Genomic DNA, 27,719 nt, shown 5'->3' with positions numbered 1-27,719 from the left:
CTTCTGCAATAACCAGTCCTTACTGGTTCCATGGGTTTTCAGAGGATTCATCTGTGTGGGTTTCCTCTGGTAACCTCCACTACACTGAAGGGGAAAGGGAAGACCAAAGGCATGTTTTACATGCCAGTTCAGGAAGAGAGTGGTCAAAACCGTTGTTCCATTAAACTCTAGTTGTCCATGTCCATACTACCATTTTTTTTCTCAGTTAAGGATACTTATGATCAAAGTTATACCATATCCGGAAAAGCCAGGCACTCTCTGCTTTGGTAGTTCTTCTTTCACTTTCAGGAATACCCTGCAAAGAGATAATAAATCAATACATACACAAAGATAAAAACACATTTATTTAAGAGTCATTTCTTTGTAGAATCAGGAACATAGCCTACCACATACGAGATACTCTCCAACATGGGTAACATGAGAAATTTAATAGCTTGTATACTGCGGCTTGGGAATAAGAAATTGAAGTGTTTTTCTGAACACTTCTATTACTCAGGCTGCTTACTGATTTATGAGTATACTGGCATTTAAAAAAATCAGTGTGGGATAAGCCACCCCCTAAATCTGAAAGGCTTACACCCACGTGAACTGCACCTTAAGTAGAAAACATCCCATCAACATCCTGATCTTTGGGAGTTGTCATGGGTCCCAAAGTTAACTGGCATTTTCAAAGTTGCTACTATGTTCTTAGAACACTAGCAAAATGTAAGTAAGTAGGGAAATTCCATGTTAAGCCTGACTGGGTAGGAGGGAAAAGTAACACAGCAAGCAGGCCTCTTCAAAAACAGCTCCCCCAAAACATAAACTGGGTCCTTATGTGTAATAGGATGCGGTCGGTCAGCAGTGGCGCGGTTAGGCCACCTGGTTCGTCTCGGCTCTGACATGAACTAGTTGGGCAACTCCCTTTCCCTCTCTCCAGCGGAGTTTTTTCATGTATACAATGTTACTCAAAGGCTCTTTCCAGCATGAATGTTCTATGTATCCGGGATTTTCGAAGAGTACGGAGTTTAGATTCTGGGTTTTGGTTCCTGTTCTTCCTGATCTTCGAAATAAATGAATCTTCCTCTCAACGTGTATCAAAACATAGACAATATAAAAATGTTTGAGAACACTGTATGGGCTTACAAGAGCGGAGAATCACCCATATTTCCTTTCACATCAGGAGGCATTGGTTTGTATGTCTCCGCTTTTTGAAGAGTGACGAATCTGTAAATCTCACACGATCCTCTCACCACATGAGCACCTGTACACCCAACTCCCACACGCTCCGTGGTTACTAAAATCTTCCTCTGGGCTTCCCAGTGGACACTCAAAATACTGAGTAAACAATATACTGAGCCAAGGCATCCATACGGTTTTGAGGGCAAGGTAAAAATGATATTTTTTTTCTGGATGTCACAGCTGCTACTCACCTACCGGGCTCTCTCCCTGTCACTCCATTTCCATTTGTCCTCTGTGGTGACAGAGGGGACATAGCAGGAGGAGACTTATGCAGATGGTGATCAAGCATTTGTTCGGGGACCTGTGTGGTAACTCTTCTTGTTTGGCTGTGGGGGTGGAGGCACTGAGGAGCTATTACCCCTTGGAAACTACCCCAGCAGCTCGCCATCATGGGAATTTATCCAGCCTTGTTGTACAAATATTTCAAGCCCATGAAATTATACTTTAAGGTTCTGACCACAAAAGAGGCAAGTACTTACTATGTCACGTACACACTCAGCACTCAATAGCTAGCAAAATTAGCATTCAGGAAATGAACCTGATAAAACATTTTTTTTAAACTGCACTCTGAAGACAAATAAACCAGGGCTTGTTTCAGACAAGAAAAAGAACTGTGTTTTTAAAGAGATCCTTTCCATCTTCAAAAGCCTCATTTCCGTGATTCCCCATCTCATGTCTAGGGCAGAGGCACATAGTCAGTGGTGCTCAGAAAGCATTAACAAGTGGCGGGAAAATACCAGAAAAGGGTGGTCAGTCTAGGGAAGGCACTGAGTTACACTGCACTCAGTCTACCAGGTTCAGGTTCAGAGGAACAACTGAGAAAGTGACACATGGAAGTAAGCAAGGAAACACGGGCAAGGCTGAGGCACGGGGTAAGAAAGCGCATTCTCCTGAACAGGCAGGGAAGACTGGCTGAAGAGTCCAACGCTTCTGGGCAGTTCTCAAGGGCAGCTGCTGGTCATCCAATTTGAAAGTTACACAGGAAGAGCAGCTGGAGTGGGGCTTACATCAGAGACAAGCCTTCATGCGCAAACCAAAGTGGAAAAAGGCTCCCTGTGCCAGAGCAGTCACTTGAAAACCCAGGGGCACTTAAGGGACTGCTCTCATCTGTGGCCAAAGCCCAGGTTGGCCCAAAGATAGGAGAGCTGTCACCCTTGATAACCACACGCTGCCTAAATTTCAGTTTTGTCTCTATCGAGCAGTGAGAAAAGCCAGGAATGATGTCAGTTAAAAGCTGATGCAAATAGGACAGGATCTAAATAATAGTGACATGAAGTCTACAGTAGATTTGTTTTCTTTCCAAGCGACTGCACATTTGACAGAAATGCCAGAGACAACACAAATGCATATTTACCAAATGTTCTTGGTCTGAATCAACACCAACCCTAAAGGAGAAACAGAAAAGGAAAATGAGATCTTGAAGTCAAAAGAAAAATTGTCTATTCACATATGGGCACTGTCAGGCAACTACTTTTCTCAACGCAGAAGCTATGCAATGGTTAATATTTTCGTGCTTCTCGATGGCTGGTGATGTAGACTTTTGGCTCCCGCCACTCTCCTTAGCAGCAGCTTGGACCCTAAGGCAAGCAGGGTCTACTAATATTCTCTTCCTGCAATCCAATCCCACTTACCAGTTTCAGAAAAAGAACTTTTTCTTCTCTAAGTCCACTATAAGCAGGAGTCAGGGAAAGCAGCATTGCCCCAGTGGCTGAATAAGAACTACAAGGTAGTTCCAAAAACAAGGCTGGCCCAATGCAGTTCCAGGAGGGAGCTGCATGTTTTCGGACCTCTCGGCTCTCACGGCAACATCCTCTTATGATGACTGCAGAGAGGGTCCAATTACAGGGGCTTTCCCATAGGCTAATGGATAGACATCAGCCTTGGTTCTTCAGAATTCTTTTTTATCTGCTTTCCGTATCCCAGGGAACAGCTTCATTATGAAGAAGCTCTCTTTGACTCCTCTACCCCCTCAGCACGAGCACTCACCAACTCTGCTCATTCTTCCTCTAAACCGTTTCTCAGGTCTTCTCTCCTTTCCAACTGCTCAAGCTCGGGCCTCATTCCGACTCGTGGGGTCTGGAGCAACTGGCTGTAAGGTTGCCCAGCTGCCAGGCTCTCCCCTAGAGTTAGCCATCTAAAGCAGAGAACTAACTCACTGGCTTGTTCCCTGGACAAAAGACTCTTGAGAGCAGCTTGCAACCCAGAGGGTCAAGTCTAAAGTCCTTTGTGTGGCATGCAAGGCTCTACAAACTAGCCTCCCCCGCCACTCCAGCCTAGCTTTCCCCTCATCCTCGCCCACATACCCGCTGTTAGCCAGACCCGACTGCTCCTCTCCCCAAATCCTGTCCTCTCCTGAGCCTCCACGCCTCTGCTCATGGTGTTCCCTCTATCGGAAATGTACTGCCCCTTATTTTTATTTTTCTCCTCCTTTTTCAAGTTCCAAAGGAACCATCCTATGGCCCCTTCAGGCGGGATCATTTTTCCTCTGTGCTTTTACAGCACTTTCTAGATTCCTTTATTATAATACTTAGCACAGTATAGTTATTTACCTATCAGTCTCCCCAGAAAGACTGTGAGCTCCTTGAGGGTAAAGGCCATGTCCCAATTCATCTCCGTATCCCCAGAGTCTAGCACAGTACCTGACACACAATAGGTGCTCAAATGTTTATCGATTAAGGTCACTACTACAGACAACACAGAAAAAATAGCAATGTGAGAAGCTGTAGCAGGAGCAGCCCAGTAACACCGAAGGGAGGAAAATGATGCACGACCTTATGTGGAAGGCAAGTGAATCAGCGCCAAAGATTTGAAAACAGATGGCCATGACCAGATTCAGAATTCAAAGAAACGCTCATTTCTTCCTTGTTAAGATGGCCAGAAGCTGTTTAATATCTTCTTAGCCAGATTAAACTCTAATCACATTTGTGTATCTCAAGTGACATCTAGTGGTCTTGAAGACAGCACATTTGTAATTCTCAGACGGAACAGTACTGGAGGCCAAGTCAAGGTAATAAACATTTCTCAGAGCAGTTATTATCTGCCAGGCACTGTGCTAGGCACAGGGCATAGACATGAATTAGACACGGCCCTGCCCTCAAGGAGCTCACAGACTAGTGGGGGAGACAGACACAACTAGAGCGTAATCCCTAAGGGCTTTGCAATCCAGGAGAGCTGGGTTCCAATCTGACCTCATCTCCTTTCTAGCTGTTTGAACTCAGTCAAGTTATGCGGCCCTATGAACCGCAGTTCGATCACCTGGAAAATGGGGATGACAGATCCCACACAGAGTCGCTGCAAGGATTAAACAAGAAAATGTGTCTGAAGATTTTAAAACAGTGTCCCATACATCACTAACATTCTCTAAATGGTAGCTCTTATAACAATATCATTATTAAAAGGCTGACTGAAACAAGTGCTGTAACAGAGGTACCCCATGTTAAGCAGACGGAAGAGTGGTGCTGATAGAAAAGAAGAGGGCAAAAGGAGGAGGCGTTTGAGCTGTGTCATCTCCTGGGAGTGAAAGAGAATTCCAGGCAGAGGCAACAGTGTGAGCAAAGGTTCGGAGATGGAGAAATGCAAAGTATGTGTGGTAAATGACAAGGAGCCAAAGGTGACTGTCACAGACTATGCGAAAGGACCTACGAAGAGCTGGCTGGCTCTCGCTCACTGAGGAGCCGTTGTCCATGCAACAGGACAGATCATGTCACTTTCTTGCTTTCAAATCCTACAAGATTGCCAATTGGATTTTAAAATCCAAACTCCTTACCATGTCCTACAAGACCCTATAGCAGGGGTCCACAAACTACAGCCCACAGGCCAATTCGGTGCACCTCCCACTTTTGTGAATAAAGTCTTGTGGAAACACAGCCATGGCAACTGATTCACATATTGTCTATGGGACTTTTGAGTAGCTGAGACAGAGACCATACAGCCTTCAACGCCTAAAATATTACTCTCTGGCCCTTTACAGGACACGTTTGCCAACCCCTGCCCCTAAAGGATCTTGCCCACCTCGTTTCCTACCTACCCTTCAGTCACTGTAGTCCAGCTAGGTGGGCTTTGTTTCTTGTCATTCAATAGGCTACATTTGTGCCTACCTCAGGGCCTTTGCACATGCTCTCCCCTCTGCCTGGACTGCTCTTCCTCCTGCTCACCATTTAACTGGCATCATCTTGTCATTCAGGTAGACTGAGCTCAAATCTAACCTCAGAGAGACCTTTTTTTTTTTTAACATCTTTATTGGAGTATAATTGCTTTACAATGGTGTGTCAGTTTCTGCTTTATAACGAAGTGAATCAGTTATACCTATACATATATCCCCATATCTCTTCCCTCTTGCATCTCCCTCCCTCCCACCCTCCCTATCCCACCCCTCTAGGTAGTTACAAAGCACAGGGCTGATCTCCCTGTGCTATGCGGTTGCTTCCCACTAGCTATCTATTTTACCTTTGGTAATGTATATATGTCCATGCCACTCTCTTACTTTGTCACAGCTTACCTTTTCCCCTCCCCATATGCTCAAGTCCATTCTCTAGTAGGTCTGTGTCTTTATTCCCATCTTGCCACTAGGTTCTTCATGACTTTTTTTTCCCTTAGATTCCATATATATGTTAGCATACTGTATTTGTTTTTCTCTTTCTGACTTACTTCACTCTGTATGACAGACTCTAACTCCATCCACCTCACTACAAATAACTCAATTTCGTTTCTTTTTATGGCTGAGTAATATTCCATTGTATATATGTGCCACATCTTCTTTATCCATTCATCTGTTGATGGACACTTCCATGTCCTGGCTATTGTAAATAGAGCTGCAATGAACATTTTGGTACATGACTCTTTTTGAATTATGGTTTTCTCAGGGTATATGCCCAGTAGTGGGATTGCTGGGTCGTATGGTAGTTCTATTTTTACTTTTTTAAGGAACCTCCATACTGGTCTCCATAGTGGCTGTATCAATTTACATTCCCACCAACAGTGCAAGAGGGTTCCGTTTTCTCCACACCCTCTCCAGCATTTATGTTTCTAGATTTTTTGATGATGGCCATTCTGACTGGTGTGAGATGATATCTCATTGTAGTTTTGATTTGCATTTCTCTAATGATTAATGATGTTGAGCATTCTTTCATGTGTTTGCTGGCAATCTGTATATCTTCTTTGGAGAAATGTCTATTTAGGTCTTCTGCCCATTTTTGGATTGGTTTGTTTGTTTTTTTGTTATTGAGCTGCATGAGCTGCTTGTAAATTTTAGAGATTAATCCTTTGTCAGTTGCTTCATTTGCAAACATTTTCTCCCATTCTGAGGGTTGTCTTTTGGTCTTGTTTATGGTTTCCTTTGCTGTGCAAAAGCTTTTAAGTTTCATTAGGTCCCATTTGTTTATTTTTGTTTTTATTTCCATTTCTCTAGGAGGTGGGTCAAAAAGGATCTTGCTGTGATTTATGTCATAGAGTGTTCTGCCTATGTTTTCCTCTAAGAGTCTGATAGTGTCTGGCCTTACATTTAGGTCTTTAATCCATTTTGAGTTTATTTTTGTGTATGGTGTTAGGAAGTGTTCTAATTTCATACTTTTACATGTACCTGTCCAGTTTTCCCAGCACCACTTATTGAACAGGCTGTCTTTTCTCCACTGTATATGCTTGCCTCCTTTATCAAAGATAAGGTGACCATATGTGCGTGGGTTTATCTCTGGGCTTTCTATCCTGTTCCACTGATCTATATTTCTGTTTTTGTGCCAGTACCATACTGTCTTGATTACTGTAGCTTTGTAGTTTAGTCTGAAGCCAGGGAGCCTGATTCCTCCAGCTCCATTTTTCGTTCTCAAGATTGTTTTGGCTATTCGGGGTCTTTTGTGTTTCCATACAAATTGTGAAATTTCTTGTTCTAGTTCTGTGAAAAATGCCATTGGTAGTTTGATAGGGACTGCACTGAATCTGTAGATTGCTTTGGGTAGTAGAGTCATTTTCACAATGTTGATTCTTCCAATTCAAGAACATGGTATATCTCTCCATCTATTTGTATCATCTTTAATTTCTTTCATCAGTGTCTTATAATTTTCTGCATACAGGTCTTTTGTCTCCTTAGGTAGGTTTTTTCCTAGATATTTTATTCTTTTTGTTGCAATGGTAAATGGGAGTGTTTTCTTAATTTCACTTTCAGATTTTTCATCATTAGTGTCTAGGAATGCAAGAGATTTCTGTGCATTAATTTTGTATCCTGCTACTTTACCAAATTCATTGATTAGCTCTAGGAGTTTTCTGGTAGCATCTTTAGGATTCTCTATGTATAGTATCATGTCATCTGCAAACAGTGACAGCTTTACTTCTTCTTTTCCGATTTGAATTCCTTTTATTTCTTTTTCTTCTCTGATTGCTGTGGCTAAAACTTCCAAAACTATGTTGAATAATAGTGGTGAGAGTGGGCAACCTTGTCTTGTTCCTGATCTTAGTGGAAATGGTTTCAGTTTTTCACCATTGAGGACGATGTTGGCTGTGGGTTTGTCATATATGGCCTTTATTATGTTGAGGAAAGTTCCTTCTATGCCTACTTTCTGCAGGGCTTTTATCATAAATGGGTGTTGAATTCTGTCGAAAGCTTTCTCTGCATCTATTGAGATGATCATATGGTTTTTCTCCTTCAATTTGTTAATATGGTGTATCACGTTGATTGATTTGCGTATATTGAAGAATCCTTGCATTGCTGGAATAAACCCCACTTGATCACGGTGTATGATCCTTTTAATGTGCTGTTGGATTCTGTTTGCTAGTATTTTGTTGAGGATTTTTTCATCTATGTTCATCAGTGATTTGGTCTGTAGTTTTCTTTCTTTGTGACATGTTTGTCTGGTTTTGGTATCAGGGTGATGGTGGCCTCATAGAATGAGTTGGGGAGTGTTCCTCCCTCTGCAATATTTTGGAAGAGTTTGAGAAGGATAGGTGTTAGCTCGTCTCTAAATGTTTGATAGAATTGGCCTGTGAAGCCATCTGGTCCTGGACTTTTGTTTGTTGGAAGATTTTTAATCACAGTTTCAATTTCAGTGCTTGTGATTGGTCTGTTCATATTTTCTATTCTTCCTGGTTCAGTCTCGGCAGGTTGTGCATTTCTAAGAATTTGTCCATTTCTTCCAGGTTGTCCATTTTATTGGCATAGAGTTGCTTGTAGTAATCTCTCATGATCATTTGTATTTCTGCAGTGTCAGTTGTTACTTCCCCTTTTTCATTTCTAATTCTATTGATTTGAGTCTTCTCCCTTTTTTTCTTGATGAGTCTGGTTAATGGTTTATCAATTTTGTTTATCTTCTCAAAGAACCAGCTTTTAGTTTTATTGATCTTTGCTGTCATTTCCTTCATTTATTTCTGATCTTTTTCATTTATTTCTGATCTGATCTTTATGATTTCTTTCCTTCTGCTAACTTTGGGGTTTTTTTGTTCTTCTTTCTCTAATTGCTTTAGGTGCAAGGTTAGGTTGTTTATTTGAGATGTTTCTTGTTTCTTAAGTTAGGATTGTATTGCTATAAACTTCCCTCTTAGAACTGCTTTTGCTGCATCCCATAGGTTTTGGGTCGTCGTGTCTCCATTGTCATTTGTTTCTAGGTATTTTTTGATTTCCCCTTTGATTTCTTCAGTGATCACTTGGTTATTAAGTAGTGTATTGTTTAGCCTCCATGTGTTTGTATTTTTTACACATCTTTTCCTGTAATTGATATCTAGTCTCATAGCGTTGTGGTCAGAAAAGATACTTGATACGATTTCAATTTTCTTAAATTTACCAAGGCTTGATTTGTGACCCAAGATATGATCTATCCTGGAGAATGTTCCATGAGCACTTGAGAAAAATGTGTATTCTGTTGTCTTTGGGCGGAATGTCCTATAAATATCAATTAAGTCCATCTTGTTTAATGTATCATTTAAAGCTTGTGTTTCCTTATTTATTTTCATTTTGGATGATCTGTCCATTGGTGAAAGTGGGGTGTTAAAGTCCCCTACTATGACTGTGCTACTGTTGATTTCCCCTTTTATGGCTGTTAGTATTTGCCTTATGTATTGAGGTGCTCCTACGTTGGGTGCATAAATATTTACAATTGTTATATCTTCTTCTTAGAGAGACCTTTCTTGATCTCCACCTATAAAATACATCTATCCCCAGCTACTATCATAGTACCTTGTATGCCATCATAGCATTTAACATCATCTAAAATTGTCATCTTCATTTATTTACTTGCTAGCTTACTATCTGTCTTCTTCCACCACAGTATAGACTTTATGAGACCAGGGACCTTTTCTATCTTATTACTATCAGTGCACCTCTCCAGACCAGGGTCTCTTAACCTTCGCATTACCAACATCTTGGCCCAGATCATTCTTTGCTGTGAGGGCTGCTCTGGGCACTGGAGGACGTTCAGCAGCATCCTTGGCCTCCCCTCTTAGACTGTGACAGTCAAAAATGTCTCCAGGCACTGCCAAATGTCCCTGGCGGGGGGGATCACCCCCAGTTGAGAACCACTAAGTTAGAGCACCACGGCACATAATTGGTTCTCAATCAGTATTTATCGAATGAGTGAATAAAAGGCTTTACAGATATTAGCTCATTGAATCCTTACAACAACCCTGGGAGGCAGGTACTATCACACACGTCACCAATGGGGAGAGGCTTAGAAAGGTTAAAGAACTTTCTCAAGATCACAGAATTACTAAACGAAGGGGCAAGAACTCAAAGTCAAGTCTGATCCTGCATAAATCTTAAACCTGAAGGACATTTTAGTATCCTCACAATTGTACTAGACAAATTTAGGGGGAGGTAAGAAAAACTTAAATTCTGGTCTCTGTTTGAAAAGAGGCCAAAAAAACCCCCCAAACAACAACAACAGTAACAAGAGTTAACCTAAGACTGTAAGGTAATGGATACAACTGAATGCCAAACTATGCTACAGGACAGGCAAGATGGAGCCAAAAAGCTTGCAAAGCTGGTGAGGTACATTCGACTTTATGTGAATAGGTAGGTTTTTGTGGGGTTTTTTTGGGGGGGGGGCGGGTAAGCGTGGGTATTTGGTTTGGTTTATGTGGAAGGCAGTTAGGGAAGAGAACTGATTCTACTTAAAGACTGAGACTCCACTTAAGAGTGTTATTTTTCCTAAATTATCTTACATTTAATTTTGTTGTTCTTAGTAGAATAAGGAAGAGCCTTCATTTACAAGCTCTTGAGGGAAAAAAGGAGTTTAATCCTTCGAAAATGGACCACCCTCATTTCTTGATGCAGCATTCTAGGAGAAATTAAGTGAGACTGGAGGCTCCTCTGTCCACCACTTAATGATATGTATGACCTTGAATAACTTAGAAACTTTCTAATCCTCTATTTCCTCACCTGTAAAATGGAGCAACTGTCATTAGATAAATATGTAAAATGTACCTAGCGCAATGCCTAGCACATAGTAGGTGCTCAACAAACGCCAGGTCCTCCCTGAAGTAATAATCAGGGTTACAAGAACATTATTTTGGTGTATTTTCAATTATCTACAATAACAGCACAGGAATTGTAAGAAAGGGATTTGAACAGTAAAGGGAGAGAAAGGCAGTAACAACGTTCAAAGTCTGATTGAGCGCCGGTTGCTATTTAGAGTGTTAAGAGAAAGGCATAATAGAATGAAAAAAAATGGAGAACAGATCCTATAAGATGTGAAATACTGTTTTCTCTAATGAACTTTACACATGCTGGAAGCTTAGTAGCTCTTAAGGTCTATGAAGTTACAGCCAAACACAGAAGTAAAATCTACAAAGGCTTTAGCAACATACACTGCTATACCCATGGAAACAAAGGCAAAACTCTTGAGATACAAGGGAGCTTTCCAGTTGAATACATTAACTAGTGTGCATTCAAGACTAAGACGTCACAACCTTGGCCTTGGATTGTCAGGTCAGAAACCATGCTGATCATGAAGATGAGAAAGAATGACAATATCCAGTTGTGATTGGGGTTGGGATAAACCGGACTGTCTCATATGCTGCAAATGTAAGAAAATTTTTGATCCGGTCTGGTAATACGGATCATAAACCTTAAATAGAGGCATATCCCTTGACCAAGCAATTCCACTTTTTAGGAATGCATCCTAAGGAAATAGATAAGCGCACAATGGTGTATGCATTTACAAACGTTCACACTTAGTAAGAGCAAAATCCTCAATTGTTAGCCATAACAGCAAAATCCTAGAAACAGTACAAAAGTCCAATGGTAGGGATTTGGTTAATAAATTATAATATATGCAGCCACTAAAATAATGATATTTACTAACATAAATGTCTATGCTATGTTACATTTAAAAATCAGTTTACAAGAGTACCTGAAGTGTTGCCCCTTTTTGTTAAAAAAAAATATGTAAAGCACAGCAAGAGGTCTGGCAAGACAGCCCTCAAAAGTGTTAACAACAGTTTTTATTCTTCTTTTGCATATTTTCCATTTTTTTTCTGTACTACATGTTATATACTTTTTAAAAGGAAGAAATGAAATATTAGGGACCTGTCAAAGCTCAAAATTGTCTCATGATTAAAAGAAAACAACCCACATTATATTTTAATATTAAAATGAGGGCCCCTCACTACTTACCTTATATGCAAGCATGACAGCATGGCGGTGGTACCACCACCAAACACCCACACAGTAAAAAACACAATCAGAAGTGTGGTGCTGAACATCATTTGGCGGGCATAAGTGGCAGTATCTCGAATGGCCAAGGCAAATGCCATTGCACCACGAAGGCCTACAAGGGAATGGAAGAAGGACAATGTGAGCTTCATAAATTCAGAGAAATAGGGCATATTCTGAGACCTTAGAAGAGCATGAACAAATACATAATATATTTTAACATACAAAAGTATATACAAACAAATACAAAAAGAATTAGTAGATGATACAGGCATTGATCATTTAACAATTTTTTGAAACCTGTTTTAAAATTTAGTTACACTAAAGTTCACTCTTTTGGGTGTACAGTTCCATGAATTTTGACAAATGTATAGAGGTGTGTGACCACTACTACAAGTGAGACACAGAGCGGTTTCATCGCCCCCCTCCCAAATTCGTTTGTGCTACCCTCTTTTTAGTCTAACCTCTCGTCACCCTACCAAACCCTGGCAACCACTGATCTGCTCTGCATCGCTGGGCTTTTGTCTTTTTGAGAATGTCACGTAAATGGAACATATGGTATGTAACCATTTGAGCCTGGCTTCTTTCACTCAGCACAATGCCTCTGACGTCCACGCATGTTGTTGTGTGTATCACTAGTTTGTTCTTTTTAGTGCTGAGGAGCATTCCATGGCATGGATGTACCACGGTTTGCTTATTCCCTCACTCGCTGGAAGACAGATAGTTGGGCTGTTTCCAGGGTTTGGCAATTACAAATTGCCATAAACATTCACATACAGGTTTTTGTGTGAAAATGCGTCATCTTTACCTCCTCCACTACACGTGACATAGTTCCAAACTGGGAATTTGGAACCAGAACATGAAAAAATTCCCATAGAAGGGAATGGCACACTTTTAAAAAGAATTTTCTACTGGAGGTTGCAACTTTAATATTTAAGGGAGTCTCACATTACCAGCATATCATTTCCGTCTAAAATCAAGCTGGTGTATGCACTGTGAGTTGTTTTTTGGAGTAAGCAAGAGAGGGAGTTATAACTTACCAGCAAACATCATCATGTGTTGAAAATTTGATCCAATCTTACTTCTTCTACCCAAATTAAGTAAGAGGGACAAGGGGTAAATATTGGCAGCTCTTCCCAAGAAAATAGCAATCTAAAATTATTAATAGGTTAAGGATAATTCTTTTTATTATGAACATCCTTTACACTATACCTTCAAGATGGTGAAACACTATCTTCAGGAGCTCAGTTTCTAACACGGTCTTTATTTATTTACTTATTTTTTTAATTAAAAAAATTTTTAACATCTTTACAGGAGTATAATTGCTTTACAATGGTGTGTTAGTTTCTGCTGTATAACAAAGTGAATCAGCTATATGTATACATATATCCCCATATCTCTTCCCTCTCGCGTCTCCCTCCCTCCCTCCCTCTCCCACCCCTCTAGGTGGTCACAAAGCACCGAGCTGATCTCCCTGTGCTATGCAGCTGCTTCCCACTAGCTATCTATTTGACGTCTGGTAGTGTATGTATGTCCATGCCACTCTCCCACTTCGTCCCAGCTTACCCTTTCCCCTCCCTGTAACAGCCTTTAGATTCCACTGTCTGACACAGCACCGTCCAATGGAACTTTCTGCCATGATAGTACTATATCTGTACTGTCCAACATGGTGAGTGCCTGAAGTGTGGCTAGTGTGACTGAAATTTTCATTTAATTTCATTTTAATTAACTTAAATTTAAATAATTACATGTGGTTAGTTGCTACCAAATTGGACAGTGCAGGTCTAAGATACAGGACATTCATTGGATGAATAGGAACATGTTTAAAAACAGAGCTTCTTTGGCATAACCTTAAGATTACTAATATAACAGTCTAGTTCATCTTAACTGACAATGTTGGTAGGGAGAAGAGTAACACTGGCTAAACTTGCCCTTGCTTCCTCAGAACAAAGGGCAGCTCAAACACCTCATACCACTGCAATTCCTGCTAACCTTGATGTACTCCTCTGAGTTTACACCTTCACCCTGCTTCAAAGGGAAGGCTTAATTGAAATTAAGAATGGTTTTAACTAGAAACCAATTTTAGTGTGTTTTTCTCCAGTTTGCTCTCTATAGAGACTCTTGCTTTAAAATACAATTTTGGTTTCAGGGGTTACAATACAATCTCCACCTCATTTTCTGAAAGGAATATAAAGGAAAATCTAAGATTAAAAACAAAAGAAGGTGGGAAAAAAACAAAAGAAGGTGGGGGAAAACAGTGCTGACCTAAGTGACTTTGGAAATGGGTGGAGTTTGTAGGACTAAAGGCAAAAGGAACTGCACATAAGCATTATATGCTCATTGATAAAGCTGCTTCCCATGGGAGCACTGGGTAACAATCCTGATATTACTATGCATGCTGGAATGGAACAGTTAAGTACTGGATGGTAGAAGGTGGGAGCCAGGTTTCCCACTATTGGAATGGGGATTCACAGATCAGCAGGGGAGGAGGCTAGAATGACCCACATGGTAACGGATTAGGGTTGGAGACACTGGTATCTGGCTTAATAGAAATACAGATGGCTACCTATGTAAATATTTATAGATACACATATATTCAGGAGCTAATATATACATATATATTCCTTCTCTGTCAGCTGGAAGGGCTTAGAAGCCAGGACACCCAGTAGCACTGAGCATACCTAGAGCCCAGATCTTGGTTTCTAATACCATTCCCCAATAAAAGGAACCAGGGCTCCTTGGAGAAATGGCTGATTCTAGGGCTGGGGCAGAAAATATATAAGATGAGCCTGAAGCACCTTACAGTTCCAGAAAGTGAGGAAGCACTCACAAAAGTTTAAACAAAAACAAAAACAAAACAAAACAAAAAAACACAAGGGACACAGGAGCCCACTGAAAGAGCTTCTAGTGGCCAAAGCTGGAACAGGTCAAGCAACACAATTTTAAAAGAAGTACTGTATTATAACCTGAAGTATAAAATAAATATCCATGAGTTCGTACTGATATCAGTAAGTGATAGCTTAAAACAATAAATGGGGAAGAATAGAAAAATCTCCAGTGGAAAGAATGTCAAATCATTTTCTAGATACTCTGTCTTCGAGGCAGTGGAACTGAACTCCCCAGTCCCTAAGTGTGGCTCCCTGTAGTGACTCCCTTCTAAGCAGTACAACATGGAAAGGGGGGAAATTGAGGAACTGCACAATGGAGCAACCTGACAAACACTATCTAGGCCAAGTGACTAAGACTTACACCAACATTATTAACATGCTGATAAGTATGTGCCCTTGCCATGATGTGATGAGAATGGCACTTTACTTATATGGTCTTCCTCCCAAAGAACGCACAAGCCCGGTCTAAACACGGGAAAAACATCAGGCAAATTCCAATAGTGGGACATGCTGCAAAATACCTGACCAGTACCCCCTCAAAATTGTCAAAGGTCATCAAAAACAAGGAATGTCTGAGAAACTGTCACAGTCAACTGGAACCTCCAGAGGCATGATGACTCAACAAAATGTGGCAGTCTGGATGGGACTTTGGATGAGAACAAGGACATTAGGGAAAAACTCTGGGGATCTGAATAAAGTATGAACTTCAGTTAATAATAATGTATCAACATTGGTTTATTAATTGTGACAAGCATGCCATGCTAATGTAAGATGTTAATAATAGGGGAAACTGGGTGTGGGGTATACGAGAACTTTCTGTATTCACAATTTTTCTGTAAATCTAAAACTAGTTTAGAATCCAAAGGTTATTAAAAGTAGTGATTCCCTGAAAAAAAAAACAATAAACAAGAAAATAAAACAGTAACAACAAAACATGTGGGTCAATGTGGCAGTGACCGCTAGTTATATCCCCAATAGCTATTTTTTCTTCCCTCAGTAGTAGTAGATACTCCTCCCCGTCACCTCCAATTTTCATCTGAGTATATAGACACCCAGCCTCCTCTGCTGGGAGGTGTAGCCCATGGGTGTTAGGTGGAAGTGGTGTGTGCATATTCTGGTGGGGGTGAGCCACCTGGGACCCTAAGAACAAGGGCAACTCCCTAAGGATGCTCGTAAGGCTGCTTGGGTCCCTGATGACTTTGTGGAGCAGAGCTTGCCACATCAGTCCAGACTTTCCCATGAGAAAGAAACACACTTCTATCCTCTTTAAACCTTGGTTAACTTGGGTCATTGCCACATGAAACCAAACCTATATCCTAACAAATATAGCCAGCAAGAGAACAACTCTCTCCTGGTAAGAGTCAATTTCCATGGTAGGATTCTGTATTGAGGAACTTCAATTCCTAACAGACTCAGAAACCTATAGAGAATATTTAGCCTTGTTTCTGGATAAGTATAGTGGATCAAGCCACTTGACTGCTCAAAAAATTTCTCATAGACTAGCAGGATATGAAGTTACTGATCTCATGGGAGTCTTCCAGCTAAGGTTCTTCTCTTATGAATAAGGCTTTATCTTTTTTTGCCTGAAGTTAATTCTCAGAAGACTAAGACTCTGCAGAATGGCATTTCAGTAATACTTCACTTTCTAACACAGATCCTACTTAGAGCTTTAATTAAAGAAATATTTCTGCCAATCTCTTTTGGCAGAATCTTCATTCTGAGGTGGTTTTTTAAAAACAGTACTTCTTTTGAAAATCACTAATTCAAACATCCCTCTCTCTGACCACATTGTTTCATGTTCATCTATCCCGGGTAAATTCTTCCACCTCACTGGGACCTCCAGTCCAAAGATCCTGCTACTTTTCCATCAGTCAGTCCTCTCCCTTCTTCATTTCCTTTTTTAGCCACATCTTAACAAAACTCATTCCAATACCCTGCATTCACTTACCCCTCTCTTTTCATTGCACCGACTTGACAAAACTCCAAACTCAGAAGGACTCAGCTATCTATTTTCTCCACGCTTACAGCTAAATTCTCCTGGACAAAGTCATACAACGGGGCAGATTGATTCTACTGTTAATACTTATTCCTCAAACTCAAATGGGTCCCTAACACTGCTCAGCGATTCTACTGCATTCCTTTGGTCAACTCACTTTCCCACTCTTGCAACCGCTATTTCCAAACCTTCTCCTCAAAACTCCTATCACCTATGGGAGCCAGCCTCCTAGACGGTTCCCTAGTATTCACACCCTTGCGTAGCCTCCGCTAACACTGTACCAGGTTTTGTCTGTGTGACCAATAGAAAATGGCAGAAGGGATGATGGTACATCACCTCCAAGATTAGGTCATAAAAGGCACTTTGGCCTCCATCTTGGTGCTCTCTCAGCTCACCCCCTCTGGGGAAAGCTATGTTGTGAGCTGCCCCATGGAGAGGTCCATGTGGAGAAGAACTGAAGCCTCCAGCTAACAGCCGTGTCAGTGAGGCTGGGGTGGCTCCTCCATCCCCAGTCAAGTCTCGAGAGAGTGAAGCCCCAGCCCAGAGCATGACTACAACCTCATGAGGGATCCTTGAGCCAGAACCAGCAGTGAAGCTGATCCTGGATTCCTGACTCTCAGAAACCATGTGAAATAATACATGTTTGTGGTTTTAAGCTGCTAAATTTTAGGGTAATTTGTTATATAATAGACAACTGATAGGCCACCTGCTCCTATCTCACTTTCAGCAGATGATCTCACCTCCTACTTTACAGATATAAATAGAAGTAATCAGACAGGAACGCCATCTTGCAAATGTACCCTCATCTCTACATACCCTACCCTTTCCTGGAACAATGGCGGAGCTGTGCTCCCTCCCACTGAAGGCCCGCCCCTCCCCACGTGCTTTGGATTCCATCTCCTCCTGCCTTCTCATGAGGCTGGCACTATTGATTGCTGTCTTTCATGTAATCAGCTTCTCCTTTTCAGCTGGGTTTTAAAAACTCAACGAGAGCGAGAGCGAGAGAGAGAGAGAGAGAGAGAGAGAGAGAGAGAGAGAGAGAGAGAGAGAGAGAGAGAGAGAAAGAGAGAGAGAGGGAGAGAGAGAGAGAGAGAGAGGGAGAGAGATGGGGGGAGGGAGGGGAGAAGGAGGGAGGGGTGGGTGAGCCTCCTTCCATCTTTCATCATCTTTCAACGACTGCCCTGTGGCACAGACTGCAAACTGCTCCCCACCATCCAATCTCTCTTTCTTCCCTTCAGTAATAGAGGACAAACAGTTTTACCTTTTGGGGTTGGCGGAATGGCAGGAGCCTTTTTTTCTGTCATTTCAGTCTGTCAGTATTATTTGTGCGATAAACAAAAATGGAAATAGAATAGAATAGATAAAAAAGTTGAAATCCTTATTTGCTTTACTCAGAGGAAAATTTTACATATTTAAGTGTGTTCTTGTCAATCACCCCTCCAGAAAACCCATGCAAATCTCAATTTAAAAAGAAGTTTCCAAAATGGAACACATAATAAAGGATACAAATGCTCCTACTACAAATGTCGGGTTAAAGACATGACTCTGGAATGTGAACAGTGTCAGTCCCATGTAGGAGAAGATGAAATTCTCTGCCAAGAAATTGAGAAGCTCAAACAACTGAAACGAAATTTTAAAAGGTTAGTCCAGTAAATAAAGTTACATAATTTGAAAACACGAGTATTACTAAGATATTGAAACAGATACTTCAAATATGTAACGTTCATGTATATCCCCGAAAACTCATGATTCAGAGGGGAGCAAATGTAGAGATGACATTTTTCTGGTCCCACAGAAAAAGCCAGAAATGTTACCCCTTCACTTCTCCAATCAGCTTCCCTTCTTCAATCCCCATAGTCAGTCATTCTTATCCTCATCCTGCAAACCCTGCCAATTTTTCTTTGCTGTCCCTGCCACTGCCTTAGTCTAACTTTCATCACTTCCCACCCATAACGCTGTGAAAGGGCCCTAACTGGTAACCCTGCAATCCCTAAAAATATGGCAGTTCCAAGACACGTCCTTCTTTACGGGCTGTAAGATCCAGTTCAAATCCTTTTATCCTGGCACAGAATGCTTCATGACGACTCTCACAACACCACCTTGCCATGTGATTTCACTTTCTACATGGGTCTCAGCCCTCACTGAGGGAGTAAGGGCTTACACATTATAGTCTGGTGCTCTGTACCCTCCCCTGCTGCCTGCCCACCTCCACCTGTTCACATCACTGTGATGAAAAGGCCACAACTAGAAGCATGAAAATTACGAAAGAAGAAATCTCATTGGTAAAGGCAAATATACAATAAAGATAATAAATCAACCATATTTAAAGCTAGTAGGAAGGTTAAAAGACAAAAGTAGTAAAATAATCTATATCTGCAATAAGTAGTTAAGGGATACATAAAACAAAAGGATGTAAAATATGATGTCAAAAATAGTAAACGTGGTGGGGGTAAAATGCATTTGAACTTAAGAGCTCAGCAAATATATGCATTCCACTGTTCACTGCAGCATTATTTACGATAGCCAAGATACAGAAGCAACCTAACTGCCTATCAATAGATGAATGGATAAAGAAGATGTGGTATATGTGTGTGTGTGTGTGTGTGTGTGTGTGTGTGTGTGTGTGTGTGTGTGTGTGTATACCCAATGGAATATCACTCAACCATGAAAAGGAATGAATTCTTCCCATTTGCAACGACATGGATGGACCTAGAGGGTATTATGATAAGTATAATAAGTCAGAGAAAGACAAGTACTATATGATTTCACTTATGTGTGGAATCTAAAAACCAAAAAAAAGAAGAAATATAACAACACAGAAAAACAGTTACAGATACAGAGAACAAACAGGAGCTGGCCAGAGGAGATGGGGGTGGGGGAAGGAAAGAAATAGGTGAGGGAGATTAAGAGGTACAAATTTCAAGTTGCAAAATAAATGAGTCACGGGGATGAAATGTACAGTGTGGGGAATATAGTCAGTAACTATGTAATATCTTTGTATGGTAACAGATGGTAATTAGACTTATGGTGATCATTTTGAAATGTATAGAAAAACCAAATTGCTATGTTGTATAACAGGAACTAACATAGTGTTGTGGGTCAATGATACTTCAAAACAAACAGACAAACTCATAGAAAAGAAATCAGATTTGTGGTTACCAAAGGCAAGTTGTGGGGAGAGGGGGAATTGGATGAAGGTGGTCAAAAGGTACAAGCTTTCAGTTATAAGATAAATAAGTACTAGGGATGTAATGTACAACATGATAAATAGAATCAACACTGCTGTATGTTATATATATGAAAATTGTTAAGACAGTAAATCCTAAGCGTTCTCATCACAAGAAAAAATTTTTTTTTCTATTTCTTTAATGTTGTATCTATATGAGATGATGTGGTCATCATTTCATGATGTATGTAAGTCAAATCATTACGCTGCACACCTTAAACTTAGACAGTGCTGTATGCCAATTAGATCTCAATAAAACTGGAAGGAAAAAAAGCCATTAGACAAGGGAAACAAGGAAAGGAAGCTAACTGACTGACCACTGGAGCCACAATAATAACAGCCCCTGGCTATTCTGCTGACCTATCTATACCCTAAAAGCTGTCACCCTTCAATCTGACAATCCCATCTATTTCTGGAGTCAACAGAAGAGGAGTTGAAATGAGCAGACATCACTTTGAACAGAACAAAGATTATTTTTCAGTAAAGAAAAAATTTGTTTTGCTGCAAGGAGGAAAAGTTTATTCACAAACTATAAAGTTTCTCTTACCTGTTTAGTTCTATGTTGAGACTCCGTGGACAAATTATTGTATGTATAATGGGCCTGTGTGATGCCACAAAACAACACTGCAACCACACCTATAAATACAACAAGTTCCAAGTTCACATAAAAGGGGAGTTCCCAACTTTTATACGGAGGCTCTTATTTTATAGAAGTAAATTAGATGCTTAGTGTTAAAATTTTCAGTTGTGACTTACTTTGTTGAGAGGAACCACTTCCACTGAAAATCTTTTACATTCTAAAGCGACAGCATAAATCCCAACCCTAACAAGTGTGTTCAAACACTAGAGGAGCTGGTCCACACACAGAAAAAATATCACTGGCTAAGTCCCCCCTTGTAAGGGTTTACAATTAAAAGGAAAAAGTAACCTACCTGTGAAACCCCATGCTTCAGCCAAGAGGAAGGTACTCCAGGACATCAAGAAGAACAGGCCTGTCTCCAACAACTGGAACTCTCGTAATTTGGTGAACTTTGTCACGTAAGACTGTCAAGGTTGATAACAAGATCTCATAATACAGAAGTGTGACTAGAAAAAATAGTAGTCGAAGCAAAGCAAGCATAAAAGCAAAAGAAGCGTTCTCCAGTCTCTAACACAAAAGTCACAGAATAAGGAGGTACCAAAGCAAAGAAACTCTGAATACAAGCATTGTACTAAGGAGTCAGCAGCCTTCCCTTCCATGAGAAAGTCCTACAGCTTAGTCCATCCAATTGTTTTATGGGTATCACATGCCTTGCTAGAAACCACACAGTAAAGAATAGACATGACAGTAAAGGACAGGAGTGACAGATCAGATACGCAACATGCCAACTCTATTAATTTGTGACCCAAAGCAAGACAGCTTCCATAATGATAGCAATTTACATCTATTTAAAAATATGTCATTTCCATGAGATTTCATGTTTATTTAATCCTCTAACACCTCTGTGATGTGGAGTATTCCATGATGAAGAAACTGAGGCACATCCCTCACTCATACTAGTCTAACAAGTATATGTTACTTGCCAGTGGAAGGGCCCGTGTCAAGCTGTGGCGAATCTCAGGCTGGAGTCTACATTCACTTCAACAAGTGTGTACTACAACACAAAGATCAAGTTCCTTAAGGAACTCATGCTAGGGAAGAAATCCTGGTCCTTCTTCAGAACTCTTTTCACTGTCCTTTTATGCCTCAGTTCGTCTGTAAAAAGCCCGAGGACAAGTTTCTTCCACCACAAAGCTGAAGTATAGAAAATGAATATATTCTCAGAAAAAGTACTTGTTTTATATGAAAGTACCTTTGAAGTTTTAGAGCTGGAAGCTCTTTAGAGATCAAGCCCCACTCATCTTCCCTGCTGTCCCAGCCCTCTACCTTCCTACACTGAGGTCCCATGAGGTGAAGTGTCAACGCTTCTATATCAGAAGCTCCAAAAGGCAGAGGCCACATCTGTCTTGTTTATCTTTGATACACAGGGCACAGCATGTGGCATGTAGCAGGCAATCAAGAATTTTTTTTGAAGAATGAAACACTGATATAAAAAGGAAAACTGAAGTTCCAGAATTTTAGGGATATTTGCACTTAAAGAATCCAATAACAGAAAATTTAGATCCATTTATTAAACTATCATTTTCTATTATATTTTAACTTGTGGAAGTAAAACTACAATGAGTAAGAAAAAAAGACGGTTTTTTTGAATGAATACAAGAATGACTTGCTCAATATTTCTAACAGCAAATTAGTGGCAGTCTGTAGGACTCGAGAGCAGAAGGTTAAAATCGGTGAGACTTGAGATGAACTCCCAGCTGTCCTAACCTGGGAACCTTATTTTGTTCAACTGGCATCGAGGTCATACGTTCCTACTTGTCCTATTAAACGAAGAGCAAAAGACTGCCAGGCTGAACAGCCGCATAGAACAAGCAGAGGCTCTTTGGAATATATCTACCTTTGTATCAATTTAGTCTACAACCTTAAAGTTCACCCCCATATAAAGCAGAAACTAACACACCATTGTAAAGCAATTATACTCCAATAAAGATGTTAAAAAATAAAAAAATAAAGTGGATGGATCTTTAAAAAAAAAAAAAGTTCACCCCCAAAGGGTCACTGTGTCCAATTAGAATTCTGTAGTGAGTGTTTGAGGGCATGAAGTCCTACACAAAACAATGAAATTCTTTTATTTATTTATTGGTAAAGATGATTGCCTAATGTTTTCAAAGTACTTGTTTATAAGGTTCATAATTATAACACGATGTCAATTATGGAACTAGTGGAGACCATGGAACACAGTATTCAATGACTCTGTGAGGTTAACAAGAAAAGATAAATATAATAAAAGGATATTAAAGCTGTCACCACTCCAGTAGCAGCACCCATCGCGAAAGAGCCACTGAAGATTCCAAGGAAAATCCCAATAGACTTGAACATGGCTGTGACATCAAAGGTGTGGCTGTTGTCTCCGGCGGGCTGGTATGCTACTATTGAGCTACAAAAGAGAGATGGTTCTTACTTCTAGAAGCAACTTTTACTTTTAAAACATTATCTAAAAAAAGAGTAAAATAAATTTTAAAAAATTACCTAGTGTAGAGCTTGAAGATGAAATCAGAGGGCGTAAAAACCAAAAACTTTGGATTTGAATTGCCAAAATAAGGTTGGACCAAGCCTTTTCCTCCAGCCTCAAGATACTGTGCAGTACTATTCTTTTGTGACTCTGTTTACGACTTACTGGTACTGAGTGCCTGAAAGCCCTAATGTACTAATGTGAACAAACTAATGAAAAATTCCCCGTATTTCCAACAGAGGCATAAGAATATAAAGAATATTGTTCAATACTCAACCCGGTCACATTTTGTTTTTCCTGTGGGAAAAAAAAAGATGACTAAAGTACCCTTTCAACTTTTAGAATACCAGAATGGGCCCAATGCCTCCTATCTATTCATTCACTGAAATGGACTTTTATAGATAAAAGGGCTTGAAAGGCCTGCCAAGGAATTAGAATCCACTTGACAGTACTTTTAGCATACCCAGCTGGATCCTCCACCTCAAACTTCTGAAAGAAAGTCACTCTGTAAGAGGCCAAGACAAGCAATTAGAAGGGACACTCTCCATCTTGAACTCACAGTTCAAACCTAGTCTAAAAATACTTCTTTTAAAACAGCCGCCCCAGGAAGTAAATACAGTGGAGAAAATCACTGTTGCTAGTGGGTCTCTGGCAAGAGCGCCTACCATTACTAAATCAGTTCTCATCTCAGTTAATTGAGGTGCCAGTGCTTTTATAATAAATCCAGACTCAAAGACATCACGCAAGTCATGTCGAAGAAAAGAAGCAGAAAAAACACATTCCAAAGAATATAATGAATTCTCCCTGTGGTTACTGCAATGTTTTTTACGGTTCAAGGCTAAAAAATGGCCTTGCTATACCATGTTTACCAAGTTCTCTTCATACCTCCCTGGTTAAGCTAAAAAACAGAACAAAACAAAACAAAATCTAAGACCAAGCTAAAATTTCCTAATTTTACCTATTTTATTGAAGTATGACTCTAACATGAATTTCTGGTAATGGCATCTAGAAATTTCTGAGACTCAATCTGAATTGAAAAATTTAAACATTTGCATTTAAATCTTCAAAGTGACCAGATCATTTTGGGACCGGTAGATTTGATATTATTTCAGTGAATAGGAAACGGCCTTTAATGTCATGCTATCTTACCTACACATAAAGGGCCCCACCACTGTAAATGAGATTTGACTACATTATAGCATGAAAATATAGCGGCTGGCTGGAGAAAAGAAAGGATATCGCTACAATAACCTTCCTCCCTGGCGATAGTTTTCAAAATGCTGGCAAGAACAAAATATCGATGCCATGCCTCCTGAGACTGCTTTCCCTGGATTGGCTCATGGAAATTCAAGATTCACACTAATCATTATTTTATTCTTTAATCACTAAAATGTATAAGAACACAGGAAAAGCATGGTGGGCTAAGAAGAGATGACAGGTTTGTTTTCTTCCTTTTCAGTCAAATGTTGGCCTCTGGATTGAAATCTTAATTCATCTTTTCTACATCAGTCAACATTTTATCTTGAGGCAGTAGCATTTTTATGAAGACTTTAAAAAAAATTCTGAGAGTAAAACAATGTACAATTTAGGGGGAAAAATCACCCCATCATTCCACTACCCTGACAGATCTATTATTTTCCTTCTGTATTTCTTTCCCCTCTTTTTGTTACATGCATGCTATTTCATGTTTAGTTGTAATCATAGTGAACATATGGTTTTGAATTCTGCTTCTTCAACTGACAATGACATAAGAACTATTACAGTCTCTCTAACCGTGGTTTTTTAAGACTTCAAAAATGATCCAAATGGATATAACATAATTTATTTAACCATTTCCTCTCTGTCGGACATTTAAAAGTTTTGCTTCTAATATTTTTGCTACTATAAATAACAGTGTGAAAGAACTTATTTGTGCTTTCTACAAATTTTGGACGATTTTCCTGTGCTACATTCCTAGAAATAGGGTAGTACTATACCTATGGCTCCTTTTACATGTTGAACAATGGCTTTCAAATAGATCTGTATTACATTTCAGGAGGGAAATATGACTACATCTCTCAATGTTTTAGTGATCATATCCATTGGCCTAGAAATTCTACTTCTAAAAAATATCCTACAGAAATACTCTCAAGAATTCACACAGATTTACACATAAATATGTTCACAGCAGTGCTATTCACAATAGTACGATATTAGAAAACACCAAATATGAATCAACAGGGGGTTGCAGAGATAAATTTGTAGTGCATTCATACAATGGGATAATGAAGGTATTAATACAGTACAATGTCTATGTGAAAAAAGCAAGTTATAGAAAAGTATGTATAGTGCTACGCCTCTTTTTGTTTAAAAGTTAATATATTTATATGTATGCTAATATCCTAATGGAAACAATCTGGATGAAAACCTTAATAGTGGTTATTTCTGAGAGCTGAAATTTCAGGAATTTTCTACTTTCTAAGTCAACCACTTTGAATATTAATTTTATTATCATAATGATAAAAGATAAAATATAAAAGAGTAGGTAATACCAATTTCAATGTCAACAACAATGTACAAGTGATATAGTTTTACAACTCCAGGGTTTCTCAATCCTGGCATTATTGATATTTGGGGCCAGATAATCATTTGTTGGGTGGTGGGTGCTGTCCTGTGTACTGAAGGATATTTAGCAGCACTCCTGGCTTCTACCCACTAGATGCCAGTAGCAACCTCCTCCCATTCATGATAACCAAAATGTCCCCAGATATTGCCAAATATCCCCTGGTTGGGGGGCGGGGGGCTGCAAAACTGTCCCTGGTTAAGAACGACTGTACTAGACCATTGCCAGCAGTAATTATTTTCACTAACAATTTTTTTTCTTGTTAACTGAATAGGTAAAAATGGCCACTAATTTAATATGTATATCTCTGATAACCAGTAAAGTTAAACAGTTTATCAGCCATGTTTGTTTACTCACACTTATATTTTATAAAATGTAAATGACCCTAAAAACATATTTTAAAGTAGTATGAATTTAGGTCTCCAGGGTAATCATGGTATATCCATTCAGAGGTATACTGTGCAACTTAGACTTCATCTCTAACTAGATATGTACGACACTGTATCAGTACACACAGCTCTACCTCATACAGCAATATATGAGGGAACCAGTTTCACTCCACCCTCACCAGATGAAAAGCATTAACATTAACAAAAAAAAAGTCACTGCTAACCTAACAGGTCAAAAAGCAAACAAAAACAACTTCCAACATAAATTTCAAGAACAGATGTCTTAACCTGTTAATTGCCAAGCAGAAGTCCTTCAGAAAGGGGCCCCCCTCTTTGTAAAAGCCTGTTCCTATAGAATATACTCATTAGAAAATCATCAAACAGAAGTCAACACAAGGTCGACTATTTCTATCTAACGTACTTCTAGAGGCAAATGAAAGATGATGAAAAACATAACGCCAAGCGCTCCAGCTAGTGACCTCCCATAGCCAGCAACATCACTGGTTTCCCTTCATCTTTTGGGCAGGAACTCATTTGCTCACTTCTATTAAGATACTTACACAGCTAACGATTCCCCGGGTATGATACTCTTTAGATACAGTCCTTCTCCACCACAGTTCCACCAGACTATGGAATGAGTTAACTCACCGCCTGTGAATCTAGAATAGTACTAGCTATGTACCATCCTTAGGAAAATCGAGGAAAGAATCACCTGAATCGTTCTCTGCAAGGCTTAAATTCTCTCACACGACCCTGTTTGAGAAAGGTTGCAACAGAAGGACAAGAAGTCCTTTCCCCTTTGTGAGAAGTGTAACAGAAAGGGCATTCTCTTTCTAACACATTTATTCTTCACCAACACTGATACGTACACCCCCAAGCTCAAAATTTTCTGATGAGTTTTCTTCTTTTAACACTATTCAACTGTTCTTAAAGTTGCAGGAAATAAGTTACTTTATTAATGGAAAAACTAAGGCACAGGGCACATCAGCTTAAGATAGGACCAGAAAAGAGATTTTTCTGACTCTTAATCCATTAGGGCAATGAGGAAGGAACACGTATTAGTAAAGATGATTAAGTAGCAGAATAATTATCTAGGATGGCGAACTGATGCTAAAAGTAACTGCCTGTACCCTATTCTCTTCGTCTGGTGGCACTGGTGATCTTACACATTCTTATGTGCTGAAAACTTCAACAATCTTTGTAGCTTCATTTTTTTTTTTATAACACGTAAGTTATAACCACACTATCCATTTCTTCCTCCCTTCAAACAATAGAAAACTTTTACTTTGCACCTATCATCCTTGAAGGTACACACATTTAGTATCAATATTAGTTCTAGCCTTTAGGCTTTATTTCTTAAATTAAATTTACATTAGTTGTAGACAGCTGCAAAAAATTCTGGCAATAAATATGGTGGAGGAGGTAGAATTTATATATATTACATTCACAAAAGAAGATTTGATCTTTTGCACATCTTCATAAACAACATTTAAGGGATTAGTGTTACATCTCAGAAAGGATAATTTTCCACTTTGCAGTTAGACAATGGGGGCAATCAAGCTGTGTGAACCAGAGTCGGTGACTGATTACTCTTTTATAGTTAATGAAGTGGAAATTAAGGAGAGAAATAAAAGTAAGCAGGAAAGGTGAAGGGGTTTTAATTCTCTCTTGT

General features: G+C 39.7%; 1 protein-coding gene across 4 annotated transcripts in view; it reads right to left on the bottom strand.

Annotated features, from left to right (window-relative positions):
- Positions 1-27,719, bottom strand: part of SLC9A6 (solute carrier family 9 member A6) — a 57,675-nt gene that overhangs the window by 12,032 nt on the left and 17,924 nt on the right. For all 4 annotated transcript variants that reach the window (XM_036840163.1, XM_036840161.1, XM_036840162.1 and 1 more), the window contains 8 exons: positions 22,840-22,981; positions 20,897-21,002; positions 20,512-20,600; positions 18,245-18,358; positions 12,895-13,006; positions 11,816-11,969; positions 2,576-2,606; positions 216-295 (listed from right to left, as the gene is read on the bottom strand). In XM_036840163.1, the coding sequence (XP_036696058.1) occupies positions 216-295; positions 2,576-2,606; positions 11,816-11,969; positions 12,895-13,006; positions 18,245-18,358; positions 20,512-20,600; positions 20,897-21,002; positions 22,840-22,981 (828 nt within the window). The remainder of the gene's footprint in view (positions 1-215; positions 296-2,575; positions 2,607-11,815; positions 11,970-12,894; positions 13,007-18,244; positions 18,359-20,511; positions 20,601-20,896; positions 21,003-22,839; positions 22,982-27,719) is intronic.

The sequence above is a fragment of the Balaenoptera musculus genome, chromosome X (genome assembly GCF_009873245.2).
Source record: "Balaenoptera musculus isolate JJ_BM4_2016_0621 chromosome X, mBalMus1.pri.v3, whole genome shotgun sequence".
In the NCBI taxonomy this organism is placed as follows: Eukaryota; Metazoa; Chordata; class Mammalia; order Artiodactyla; family Balaenopteridae; genus Balaenoptera; species Balaenoptera musculus.
The sequence above is the reverse complement of the archived record's forward strand: the minus strand, read 5'-3'. Positions and strand labels throughout refer to the sequence as shown.